At 39.5% G+C, this 12,417-nt stretch overlaps 1 protein-coding gene across 1 annotated transcript in view; it reads left to right on the forward strand.

Annotated features, from left to right (window-relative positions):
- The window catches only part of vrtn (vertebrae development associated), a 4,290-nt gene extending 547 nt beyond the window's left edge, over positions 1-3,743 (forward strand). The window contains exons 2-3 of the mRNA XM_030345968.1: positions 133-473; positions 847-3,743. Of these exons, the coding sequence (XP_030201828.1) occupies positions 162-473; positions 847-2,634 (2,100 nt within the window). The 5' untranslated portion in view covers positions 133-161 and the 3' untranslated portion in view covers positions 2,635-3,743. The remainder of the gene's footprint in view (positions 1-132; positions 474-846) is intronic.
- Positions 3,744-12,417: the final 8,674 nt, after the last annotated feature.

The following is a 12,417-nucleotide window of genomic DNA, read 5'->3' on the forward strand; positions in this document are numbered from 1 at the left end:
CAGAACGTTCGACCTCATGCTGGGTTCAGCTAGCGCCTTACTTAATATAAACATTTATTTATCCACGTCCAACCATCTGTGTTATTGTCTGGCTGTGCATGTTACTTAATAATACAATTTGTTTACATGCAGGTTCATATTGGTTTGGATCCTCGGCAGGCATGATTCAAAGGAAGGAGGTGGTGCTGTCGGTCCTGGGCGAGCTCCAGGAAGCTACGGAGAGCTCTGGCCTGGACGCCCTGACAAGGGTGGCAATTGAAGTGGAGCAGGTCCTTGCACAGTTCCAGCTCCCGAGCAAGCCCTGTCAGGATTTCCCGGAGTGGACAGGCATCGATGAAATGGCCCATAGCCTGTTCCCAGCGGACGCGCCCTCTGGTCTCCTTCCCCTGAACTGTAAAGGAGAAGGCAACCTCCTGTTTGATGCAGCCAGTATGCTGTTGGTTGGAAGCACCCGCCTAAGTTTGGAGCTACAGGTTAGCATTATTGGTTTCGCTATACTTGAATCCAGCAGTCCTACTATTCATTAAAAGACTGATTTGTTTCCATTTTTATTTATTTTTACTATTCCAACAATTCTCAATTATGCATTTATGCAACAACAAAAAACACCTGAGGAAATGTTTTGTTTTACATATGCGACATGCATTTGTATTTGTTCAAACACACTGTATCTAAGTTAAACAAAAACTAAATGATGGTTTGCTGTCTCTTTGAATAAATAACTACATAGCAATCATCTGTTTCTATTTTGTGTCTCATCAAGAAATAACTTGGTCTTTGATTTGACACTTAAGCAGTGTATTGACTTCAGTTCTAATTTTGTACTTCTAATGTGACTGCCTCCAGGTTAGGACCGTGCTGGAGATGCTGCTGTGGAAGAGGTACTACCTGTGTGGGATGATCGACTCCAAGATCATGCTCCAAGCAGCCCGCTTCAGCCTATGTGCAGAGGAATCGGAGGATATGCTCAACCTGCCTGTAGCTGTCCTAGAAGCCATCTTTGACGCAGATGTCAAGGCGTCCTGCTTTGCGGGTTCATATGCCAACATGTGGCATGTCTACGCCTTGTCTTCGGTGCTCCACTCCAACATCTACTCCATCTATCCCATGTTCAACCCAAAGATCCGCCCATATTTCAACAGACTCATACGTCCCAGGACCTGCCACAACAATCTGAAGCCGGATACCCTCCACATAATGTGGTCTGGCATGCTACAGTCCGGCACAGTCTTCAAACCCAACAATTTTGTGGCGTTGGTCAAAACGAGTGACCTTAAGTTTGGGCCGTACGGGTTCTCCGCACGACAGAACCATGGGCAACTGAACCAGGATTCTCCAGTGTCCTACACCAACCTAAAGGACAAGAATGACATCGGCAAGAGGACCCTCCATCGCTGGACGAAGCAGACCGAAGAGAATTGTCAAAAGTCGACAGCCAGGTACAAGGCCAAACACTTCCTGCAGGCCTCCTATCTGGAGGGAAAGCTCAGCCCTCTTCAACAGTTCAAAGAGATCTTCCCAGAGATCTCAAGGTCCACCTATTACAACTGGAAGCACGAACTAGTGATGGGCTCCGGGGGTACCTACTCTGCAACATCCTCCGCCGGTGAGGTTAGCCCCGAGAGCACGGAGCAGGAAACCTGGTCCTCGCCGGAGCCAAAGCAAGAAGAGCCAGACCACCATGAGAGTGTGGCCACCATGTTTGGTCTGAACCTCGGGAAGCTGGACGGAGAGCGGGCCCAAAACGTGGCCCATATGCAGGAGGCCAAACGCTGTCTGCAAAACTGCATTGCCATGAACACTTCCCTCCCGTTCCGGTTCTTCAAAAGAAATTTCCCTGGGATATCACGATCCACCTACTACAACTGGAGGAGAGAAGCCATACTGTTCCATCGGGGCTACAAGACCGGTGTCGGTAGCAGTGAGGAGGGCTCTGATGCTGACAAAAGCCAGAGTCCAAAAAGCTTCCTGCCCCATCCTGCCCATGCCGACCCCAACCACCTCGCGGTCCCAAGAGTGAAAATCAGTCGAAGAAATCACAAAGTATTCACGTTTGCATACACGAGCAAGAAACAGCTCAGAGATGCCGCAAAGATCCACGTACAGAAGTCCAAATGGTCCCTAGCTAAGTTCAAGCTTAAGTACCCATCCATGTCTCCATGCTTCTTCTGGCGGTGGCGTAACAGTCAAGGCTCCAACAAGAAAAATAAGAAGGCCAGCCCCACTGTGATGCCCGTACCTGAGGGCCTGGGAAGCATCCCTGCAGAGATGGAGGATGAGATGTTGCAGCGGAGATTACATTACCAAAATATGCCCTCCACTGACCCAAGCCCAAATGCGTTGGAAGCGTTGGAAGATGGCACCCGGACATCCCTTGATGTCCCTTTCCCAAGATACCCTCTACCCAACCCTCTTCCCAGCCAGACGCAAATCACCGACCAAATGTTTGTGATGGATGTCGTGGCCCTGGCAAACTTCAAGGCCAAGGCCAAGCTGTTCCTGCAGCAGCGGTTTGAGGAGAAGGCTTTCCCTACGTTCAAAGAGTTCAGATCGTACTTCCCCTTCACACCGCGCTCTACCTACTACATGTGGAAGAGAGCCCTGCATCACGGCGTGTCACTCGTTCATGGATAAATGCTAAATATTCACTTGTTTTTATTTTTTCCATATTTTCCTAGAATCAGAAAGATGCATGATTTCCAAAATTTCTTCCTAAGATACTGTAAAATGAACTGGCCTTTGCGATACCGTGTGCCACCTTTTAATACTTTAAAGCATCCCCAGCTAGGCATTGCTAAGGGAAATGCCTGTTGTGTGCCCTGATCTGTCCATCCCCCCAACACGTCATCACTACCTCATGGACTGCACCTGTGTGAATGGAGGGTTGCATGTCTCTCCTTCTGCCCCACCTGACTCCCTACAGGCAAAAGGCAGTTCAAAGTCACTTTTTAAAGGCTTTTTGTTTAAAGTTGTTGTTATTTTCCTTTTGGGGGAGGGGAGGAAATCCATTCATTCCATTTGAGCCATAAGCCCTTTATTTCCTATTTTGTAAAATAGTTTTGTTTCAAGTGTTGGCGCTGTAGTTTGCCTTTTTAATTTTTTACTCACTAAATGATATGCCTTATGTGTAGATGCTAACTTGACTCCACAAAACAATCGGTGCATGACATTTTTCTGTTTACAGGGTTTATTATGTACACAGGGTGACTTTTTTTTTTTTATACTGTGCAATACTTAATGTACACATCAGGAATTCACTTGGTGAAAAAATATGTTTACGGGGGTTCAAGAGGTTTGGCTGTTGATGGATTGTCTCTATTTTTGGTTTTTTCTAAACCATTTTGTTATTGCCATGCCTGGTGGTGAATTTAGTATACGATTACCTGTATTTGCACTAAGTACGTATGTCACATATTGAATCTGACTTGATGAAAATTGTCTCATTTTACCAGCACGTATTCAGTTACCAGTGATACTTAAAAAATCCTAGTTTCTTTATTTGTGACAAAAATGCCTTTTGTACAATACCTCTTACAAGAAATCGCATTAAGCTATGAAAACCCATCATTATGATGAGTCGCTTTAGGAACTTGCACGGAACCCTTAGTTTACAATTGTGCATGTATATTTATTTCCTCACTCGTTGTTCATCTGACTTATGCGACAGCTCGCATTATGTTCAATGACTATAAGCACAAAATTTGTACTGATGTTAGATTATCAATAAACCATCATCACCCCTATTCAGCTTTTCTGCCCTTTTCTCTATGTTCTAGAGAACTAGGTCTCACCATTGCTTTCCTCAATATTTCCAATGTATCCTACTGTTTAACAAAATAAATTCAAATGGTGGTGGCTTTAACAAGATCCATGTCAAATAAATAATTGTAGCCTTTACGCGTCACGGTTTAAAAGAATGAACAAATGCACAGCAACTCTTGGAAGCTCAACGTCGTGACGGACCATTGTCTTCTGTAAGCCTTTCAACATAGGTGCTCTGCTCCACAATCTGCTCTCTGCGACTAAAACGGGGGTTACATTACACCACTCAAAGGGCATTCTATTCTAGGTGTTTCTTTTTTTTTCGTCTCTGCTTGGAGCAGGCATTGTGGTTATGCTAACGATGGTAACGGCTGAGAGCGAGAAATGTATTGAAGACGTGAGGGGGTTGGGAGGGTTAATTGTATGCGTAGAGATTGAGGTGTTTGAGGTGATAAGGCCAGGCACAGCCAGGATGGGGGTAGAGAGTGGGAATTTGTGTGTGTGTAGAGTGAGAGGGGCAGCCTGTTTCTCTCCCGGGCGGGTGGGGTCAGAAGTATTGAGCATTATGTTTCAGGTCACCTTGTTCTGGTCAAACAACTTCAGGCACTGATGTGAGAACTCGGAAATGTACCATTCCTCAAGACATTCCCCATCCCACAAAGAAAGAATCAAAAAAATGTATGTAGCTCCTATGCATATGAACTGAATGTACATGAGAAATGGACGTCACAGTTCTGCTGATACTTGAAAATGCAGAGGGTTTACCTAGGGATTCTAATGTGTGTGTTTGTATGTGTTTGCATTTCTTTGTGTCTGTGTGTGTGTAGTGGAGAGGAGATGGGGGTTGGGTACAACACGGAATGGTGAGATAGTATTGGTAACTAATGAAAGGGTTGGATTCCCACTCTCATAACATTCCCCGTATCCATATGTTCTTCAAATTTGAGTTCATGATTGTATTTTACCCGGCAAGAAATGTGCAATTTTCTGGAGTCTCTAAGTCAGAATTTCCTGTGAAAATATCACCAGTAACCAGGGTGCGGGAAGTGGGGGTGCTTAGGGTGCTGCAGCACCCTAAGCTGCAGCACCCTGGCTGTAACTGCAAGTGACAAAGTTTTCTGAACAATTCAATACTTTCTTTTTTTTTTTATCATACAACATGATTTTTCATTAAATTATTGACATCCACCCTTTTTATATTTATCATGTTATCATTTCATCTTATTTAGAACATTGTCTGTGTAGGCTGACGTTGGCTATGACACACAACGCAGAACTGTCCACAGCTGAATATGGTACTATGCTGATTTTACATAAGCATGTTGGTGTTCAACATCTGTTGTAGTGAACATTCTAAAACTGGTGTAAAATGTTGCTGCCATATTAATAGACACGTTGAATGTTATCGTTATGATTCTGGAATCCCGCACGTAAACTGGTTGGCAATAAAAGAGCAAAGACGGACGGTTCACTTGACGGAGAAACCGTCACTTTCCTCATATCAGAGAACTCGTAAATCTAGATGAAAATGAAGGCTTTCTTTTTTGTCACTTTCATTTGTAAACCTTTAGAAATAACCTCCTATATCCTTGTTTTAACGCTGTGTATAATCCCGGACCGCAACAGCTTGTCAGCATGTTGTTAGTGTGTGAAATTCAGCACAGTATCAGCCGAGTTTACTTTAATTTCCACATTGTTTGCTTGCCAACGTTTGTGAATAACAGTGGCTAGTGGGCAGAACTATTTTTACACACCAGTAGAGTGTTTATCAGAGCGGAGCCCTGAATGTGACGTCACCCGTCATCTCGTCTCTGTAAACAAGTTGCGCAGCATTTATTATGACGTCATTATATAGACTCTCAATCATCATAAAGAGGATATGCATGACATTAAAATGAATGTGTGTATTTCTATTATTCCCTTATGTTTTTATCATGACGACCAATAAAAAACGACAGTGTTACCCCTTATGTTTTTTTTCATGACGACCAGTAAAAAACAACAGTGTTACCCCTTATGTTTTTTTTCATGACGACCAATAAAAAACAACAGTGTTACCCCTTATGTTTTTTTTCATGACGACCAATAAAAAACGACAATATTACCCCTTATGTTTTTTTTCATGACGACCAATAAAAAACAACAAGGGGGAACACTGTTGTTTTTTATTGGCCCCTTATGTTTTTTTTCATGACGACCATTAAAAACAACAGTTATGGTTTTTTTAAACCCTTATGTTTTTTTTCATGACGACCAATAAAAAACAACAGTGTTACCCCTTATGTTTTTTTTCATGACGACCAATAAAAAATGACAGTGTTACCCCTTGTGTTTTTTTCATGACGACCAAAGAAAAACAACAGTGTTACCCACTATGTTTTATTTGTTAAATATCGACAGTGTTACCCCTTATGTTTGTTTCATGACGGCCGATAAAAAACGACAGTTACCCCTAATGTTTTTTCCATGTTGACCAATAAAAATCAACAGTGGTACCCCGGTCAAAGTTTATGCGGGGATCCGAACCTGAGCTGTATAGAGCATTAACCTCCGAACTTAACAATGCACCATCAAGACACAGAATATACCCATCACAATTGTTATACTTAACTTTATAATTCGCATTAAATAGAAATAAGAGTCTTCCATCAGAGGACATCAACCGGACTTGAACCCCGGTCTCCAGGGGGTAAGCACACAGCTCTTTCCACATCCCACTGAGATTAGGCAGAGTTCACTCCACTGCACCACTGAGGTGATTGTAATTCACAATAATCAATCATCATAAAGAGGATATACATGACATTAAAATGAATGTGTGTATTTCTATTATTCCCTTATGTTTTTATCATGACGACCAATAAAAAACGACAGTGTTACCCCTTATGTTTTTTTTCATGACGACCAGTAAAAAACAACAGTGTTACCCCTTATGTTTTTTTTCATGACGACCAATAAAAAACGACAATATTACCCCTTATGTTTTTTTTCATGACGACCAATAAAAAACAACAAGGGGGAACACTGTTTTTTTTTATTGGCCCCTTATGTTTTTTTTCATGACGACCATTAAAAACAACAGTTATGGTTTTTTAAAACCCTTATGTTTTTTTTCATGACGACCAATAAAAAACAACAGTGTTACCCCTTATGTTTTTTTTCATGACGACCAATAAAAAATGACAGTGTTACCCCGTGTGTTTTTTTCATGACGACCAATAAAAAACGACAATATTACCCCTTTTGTTTTTTTTCATGACGACCAATAAAAAACAACAAGGGGGAACACTGTTGTTTTTTATTGGCCCCTTATGTTTTTTTTCATGACGACCATTAAAAACAACAGTTATGGTTTTTTTAAACCCTTATGTTTTTTTTCATGACGACCAATAAAAAACAACAGTGTTACCCCTTATGTTTTTTTTCATGACGACCAATAAAAAATGACAGTGTTACCCCTTGTGTTTTTTTCAGGACGACCAAAGAAAAACAACAGTGTTACCCACTATGTTTTATTTGTTAAATATCGACAGTGTTACCCCTTATGTTTGTTTCATGACGGCCGATAAAAAACGACAGTGGTACCCCGGTCAAAGTTTATGCAGGGATCCGAACCTGAGCTGTTTAGAGAATTAACCTCCGAACTTAACAATGCACCATTAAGACACCGAATATACCCATCACAATTGTTTTACTTAACTTTATAATTCGCATTAAATAGAAATAAGAGTCTTCCATCAGAGGACATCAACCGGACTTGAACCCCGGACTCCAGGGGGTAAGCACACAGCTCTTTCCACATCCCACTGAGATTAGGCAGAGTGCACTCCACTGCACCACTGAGGCGATTTTAAATCACATTAATCAATCATCAATAAAGAGGAAATACATGACATTAAAATGAATGTGTGTATTTCTATTATTCCCTTATGTTTTTATCATGACTCCCAATAAAAAACAACAGTGTTACCCCTTATGTTTTTTTTCATGACGACCAATAAAAAACGACTGTGTTACCCCTTATATTTTATTTGACTAAGACAACAGTGTTACCCTTTATGTTTTTTTCATGACGACCAATAAAAAACAACAGTGTTACCCCTTATGTTTTTTTTCATGACGTCCAATAAAAAACAACAGTGTTACGCCTTATATTTTATTTGACTAAGACAACAGTGTTACCCTTTATGTTTTTTTTCATGACGACCAATAAAAAACAACAGTGTTACCCCTTATGTTTTTTTTCATGACGACCGATAAAAAACAACAGTGTTACCCCTTATGGTTTTTTTCATGACGACCAATAAAAAACGACCGTGTTGCCCCTTATATTTTATTTGACTAAGACAACAGTGTTACCCTTTATGTTTTTTTTCATGACGACCAATAAAAAACAACAGTGTTACCCCTTATGTTTTTTTTCTTGACGACCAATATTCCTATTATTCCCTTATGTTTTTTTTCATGACGACCAATAAAAAACAACAGTGTTACCCCTTATGTTTTTTTTCATGACGACCAATAAAAAACAATAGTGTTACCCCTTATGTTTTTTTTCATGACGACCAATAAAAAACAACAGTGTTACCCCTTATGTTTTTTTTCATGACGACCAATAAAAAACAACAGTGTTACCCCTTATGTTTTTTTTACTGACGACCAATAAAAAACAACAAGGGGTAACACTGTTGTTTTTTATTGGCCCCTTATGTTTTTTTTCATGACGACCATTAAAAACCACAGTTATGTTTTTTTTAAACCCTTATGTTTTTTTTCATGACGACCAATAAAAAACAACAGTGTTACCCCTTATGTTTTTTTTCATGACGACCAATAAAAAATGACAGTGTTACCCCTTGTGTTTTTTTCATGACGACCAAAGAAAAACAACAGTGTTACCCCCTATGTTTTATTTGTTAAATATCGACAGTGTTACCCCTTATGTTTGTTTCATGACGGCCGATAAAAAACGACAGAGTTACCCCTAATGTTTTTTCCATGTTGACCAATAAAAATCGACAGTGGTACCCCGGTCAAAGTTTATGCGGGGATCCGAACCTGAGCTGTTTAGAGCATTAACCACCGAACTTAACAATGCACCATCAAGACACCGGATATACCCAACACAATTGTTATACTTAACTTTATAATTCGCATTAAATAGAAATAAGAGTCTTCCATCAGAGGACATCAAACGGACTTGAACCCCGGTCTCCAGGGGGTAAGCACACAGCTCTTTCCACATCCCACTGAGATTAGGCAGAGTGCACTCCACTGCACCACTGAGGCGATTACAATTCACAATAATAAATCATCAATAAAGAGGATATACATGACATTAAAATGAATGTGTGTATTTCTATTATTCCCTTATGTTTTTATCATGACGACCAATAAAAAACAACAGTGTTACCCCTTATGTTTTTTTTCATGACGACCAATAAAAAACGACTGTGTTACCCCTTGTATTTTATTTGACTAAGACAACAGTGTTACCCTCTGTTTTTTTTCATGACGACCAATGAAAAACAACAGTGTTACCCCTTATGTTTTTTTTCATGACGACCAATAAAAAACGACTGTGTTACCCCTCATATTTTATTTGACTAAGACAAAAGTGTTACCCTTTATGTTTTTTTTCATGACGACCAATAAAAAAACAATAATGTTACCCCTTATGTTTTTTTTCATGACGACCAATAAAGAACAACAGTGTTACCCCTTATGTTTTTTTTCATGACGACCAATAAAAAACAACAGTGTTACCCCTTATGTTTTTTTTCATGACGACCAATAAAAAACAACAGTGTTACGCCTTATGTTTTTTTTCATGACGACCAATAAAAAAATGACAGTGTTACCCCTTGTGTTTTTTTTCATGACGACCAAAAAAAACAACAGTGTTACCCCCTATGTTTTATTTGATAAATATCGACAGTGTTACCCCTTATGTTTGTTTGAGGACGGCCGATAAAAAACGACAGAATTACCCCTAATGTTTTTTCCATGTTGACCAATAAAAATCAACAGTAGTACCCCGGTCAAAGTTCTTGCGGGAATCCGAACCTCAGCTGTTTAGAGTATTAACCACCGAACTTAGCAATGCACCATCAAGACACCGAATAAACAAATCACAATCATTATACTTAACATTATAATTCGCATTAAATAGAAATAAGAGTCTTCCATCAGAGGACATCAACCAGACTTGAACCTCGGTCTCCAGGGGGTGAGCTCACAGCTCTCTTCCCTTCCCACTGTGATTAGGCAGAGTGCACTCCACTGCACCACTGAGTCGATAACAATACACACCAAACAATCATCAATAAAGAGGATTTACATGACATTAAAATTAATGTGTGTATTTCTAATATTCCCTTATGTTTTTTTTCATGACGACCAATAAAAAACGACAGTGTTACCCCTTATATTTCATTTGACTCAGACAACAGTGTTAGCCTTTATGTTTTTTTTCATGACGACCAATAAAAAACCACAGCGTTACCCCTTATGTTTTTTTTCATGACGACCTTTCATTCCCCTTCCCTTTTGACTAGCTGCAACGCTTGTCCATCAAATGTTCTTGGATATTCATGTTCTTGGATATACATGACATTAAAATGAGCGTGTGTATTTATATTATTTCCCTTAAAGACCAATAAAAAACGACTGTGTTACCCCTTATGTTTTTTTTCATGACGACCAATAAAAAACAGTATTACCCCTTATGTTTTTTTTCATGACGACCAATAAAAAACAACAGTGTTACCCCTTATATTTCATTTGACTAAGACAACAGTGTTAGCCTTTATGTTTTTTGTCATGACGACCAATAAAAAACAACAGTGTTACCCCTTGTTTTTTTTCATGACGACCAATAAAAAACAACAGTGTTACCCCTTATGTTTTTTTTCATGACGACCAATATTTATATTATTCCCTTATGTTTTTTTTCATGACGACCAATAAAAAACAACAGTGTTACCCCTTATGTTTTTTTTCATGACGACCAATCAAAAACAACAGTGTTACCCCTTATGTTTTTTTTCATGACGACCAATAAAAAGCGGAGCCCTGAATGTGACGTCACCCATCATCTCGTCTCTGTAAAATGGATGTTGCGCAGCATTTATTATGACGTCATTATATAGGCTCTCTCTCAGCACCCCCCTTCGGACTGACTTCCCGCGTCCCTGTGTATTATGAATCCAGAATCCCATTGCTAAACCTTTTGGCAGGGTGTAAAAGACAATTCAAAGTAAATCATCCCGGAACAAATTAATGGTCACACAAGACTAACATGAAGACTCACTATAGGATGTGGATCCTGAATCACAATGGGTCTAATATTTAAATATTAATCATGCAGGCTCAATATACCTGTTGTAGCCTACGTCACAAAGTCACATCTGTCACCTTTATTTATTTTTTATTTATTCAGATCCCCATTAGCTTCCACAGCTGAGGTCGCTAATCTTCCTGGGGTCCGCATAAAACAAAAACAAATACACATAGCATAAACATACATACAGTACAAAAACGTATCATTGTCACAAAAGTTAGAAACACTGTAACAATTCAATACATTGTAGGCCTAAAAACAGCATTAACCTCTTAAATAAAAATAGAAAGTTCACAAGTAGGCCTACATCAAGCAAATAGAGAGTCATTCCTGTTGTGTATTCCCTCAACATCTGTTTCAATGATTTTTTTAGTCTATATTTACCCTTGACGCTTCTTATGCTAATGGAAAAGGAATTCCACTGACTGACGGCTCTGTAAAGGACTGCCTTGTTCAGTTGATTTGGTTTTGGCTGTCGGAGGTAAAATCTGCCTTTTCTGACCAGTAGTCATATTATATGCCTTGATCATGTATGAACAAGATGTTCTGAAAAAAAAATCGGGTTTCCTATGAACAACGGCATTTTGGGTAAACAATAAACATTAAAAGACTAGATGTTACTTTAGCCTCAACCGTCAACCATGACAGACTGTTGTGCATCTTCATGACATTAGTTCTAAAAGTACATTGAACAGCCAATCTTGCAGCTCTATTTTGAGCCAGATGGAGTTTCTTTATATGTTTTTTAGCGACGCTGGCCCACACAAGCCCAATAGAGTAGGCCTACCCTAAATTAGTGAAAACTAGAGCCTGAATCACCTGATTCCTGACTGAAGGTGTCATAGTTAGAGTCTTTTCTAGTCATAGCAATAGCTGTCCCATTTTAACGGCAATTTAATCAATATGGTCCGACCATAACAATTGATCATCTATTATAATGCCAAGTAATTTAATTTCATAATTTCACCTTCATTTTGGAAGCACAGCAGCATCGGAAGGTTAGTGCGTTATTGTGTGTTAAGTTATTGTGTTGATAGTAAAGTATTTTTTTGTGAGTATAGTAGGCTAATTCATAGTGTAAGTCATCATAATTGTTGGGAGCCATTATTGGAAACTGACTCAGCATTTGTCTCACGATAGGTGGCAAAACAATGTTTCCATTAGCCTAATTGCAGTATGTTTGTTTAGGCTACATTAATTTAGGATTTTACATCAGGCCTGCTACAACTATTTTATATCCTCTCGGAAGGGCTGTGCGTCTCCAACAATTACCCCCATGATATTGACTAAAAATACTGCCTGCTGAGACCAGG

The sequence above is a fragment of the Gadus morhua genome, chromosome 21 (genome assembly GCF_902167405.1).
Source record: "Gadus morhua chromosome 21, gadMor3.0, whole genome shotgun sequence".
Classification (NCBI taxonomy): Eukaryota; Metazoa; Chordata; class Actinopteri; order Gadiformes; family Gadidae; genus Gadus; species Gadus morhua.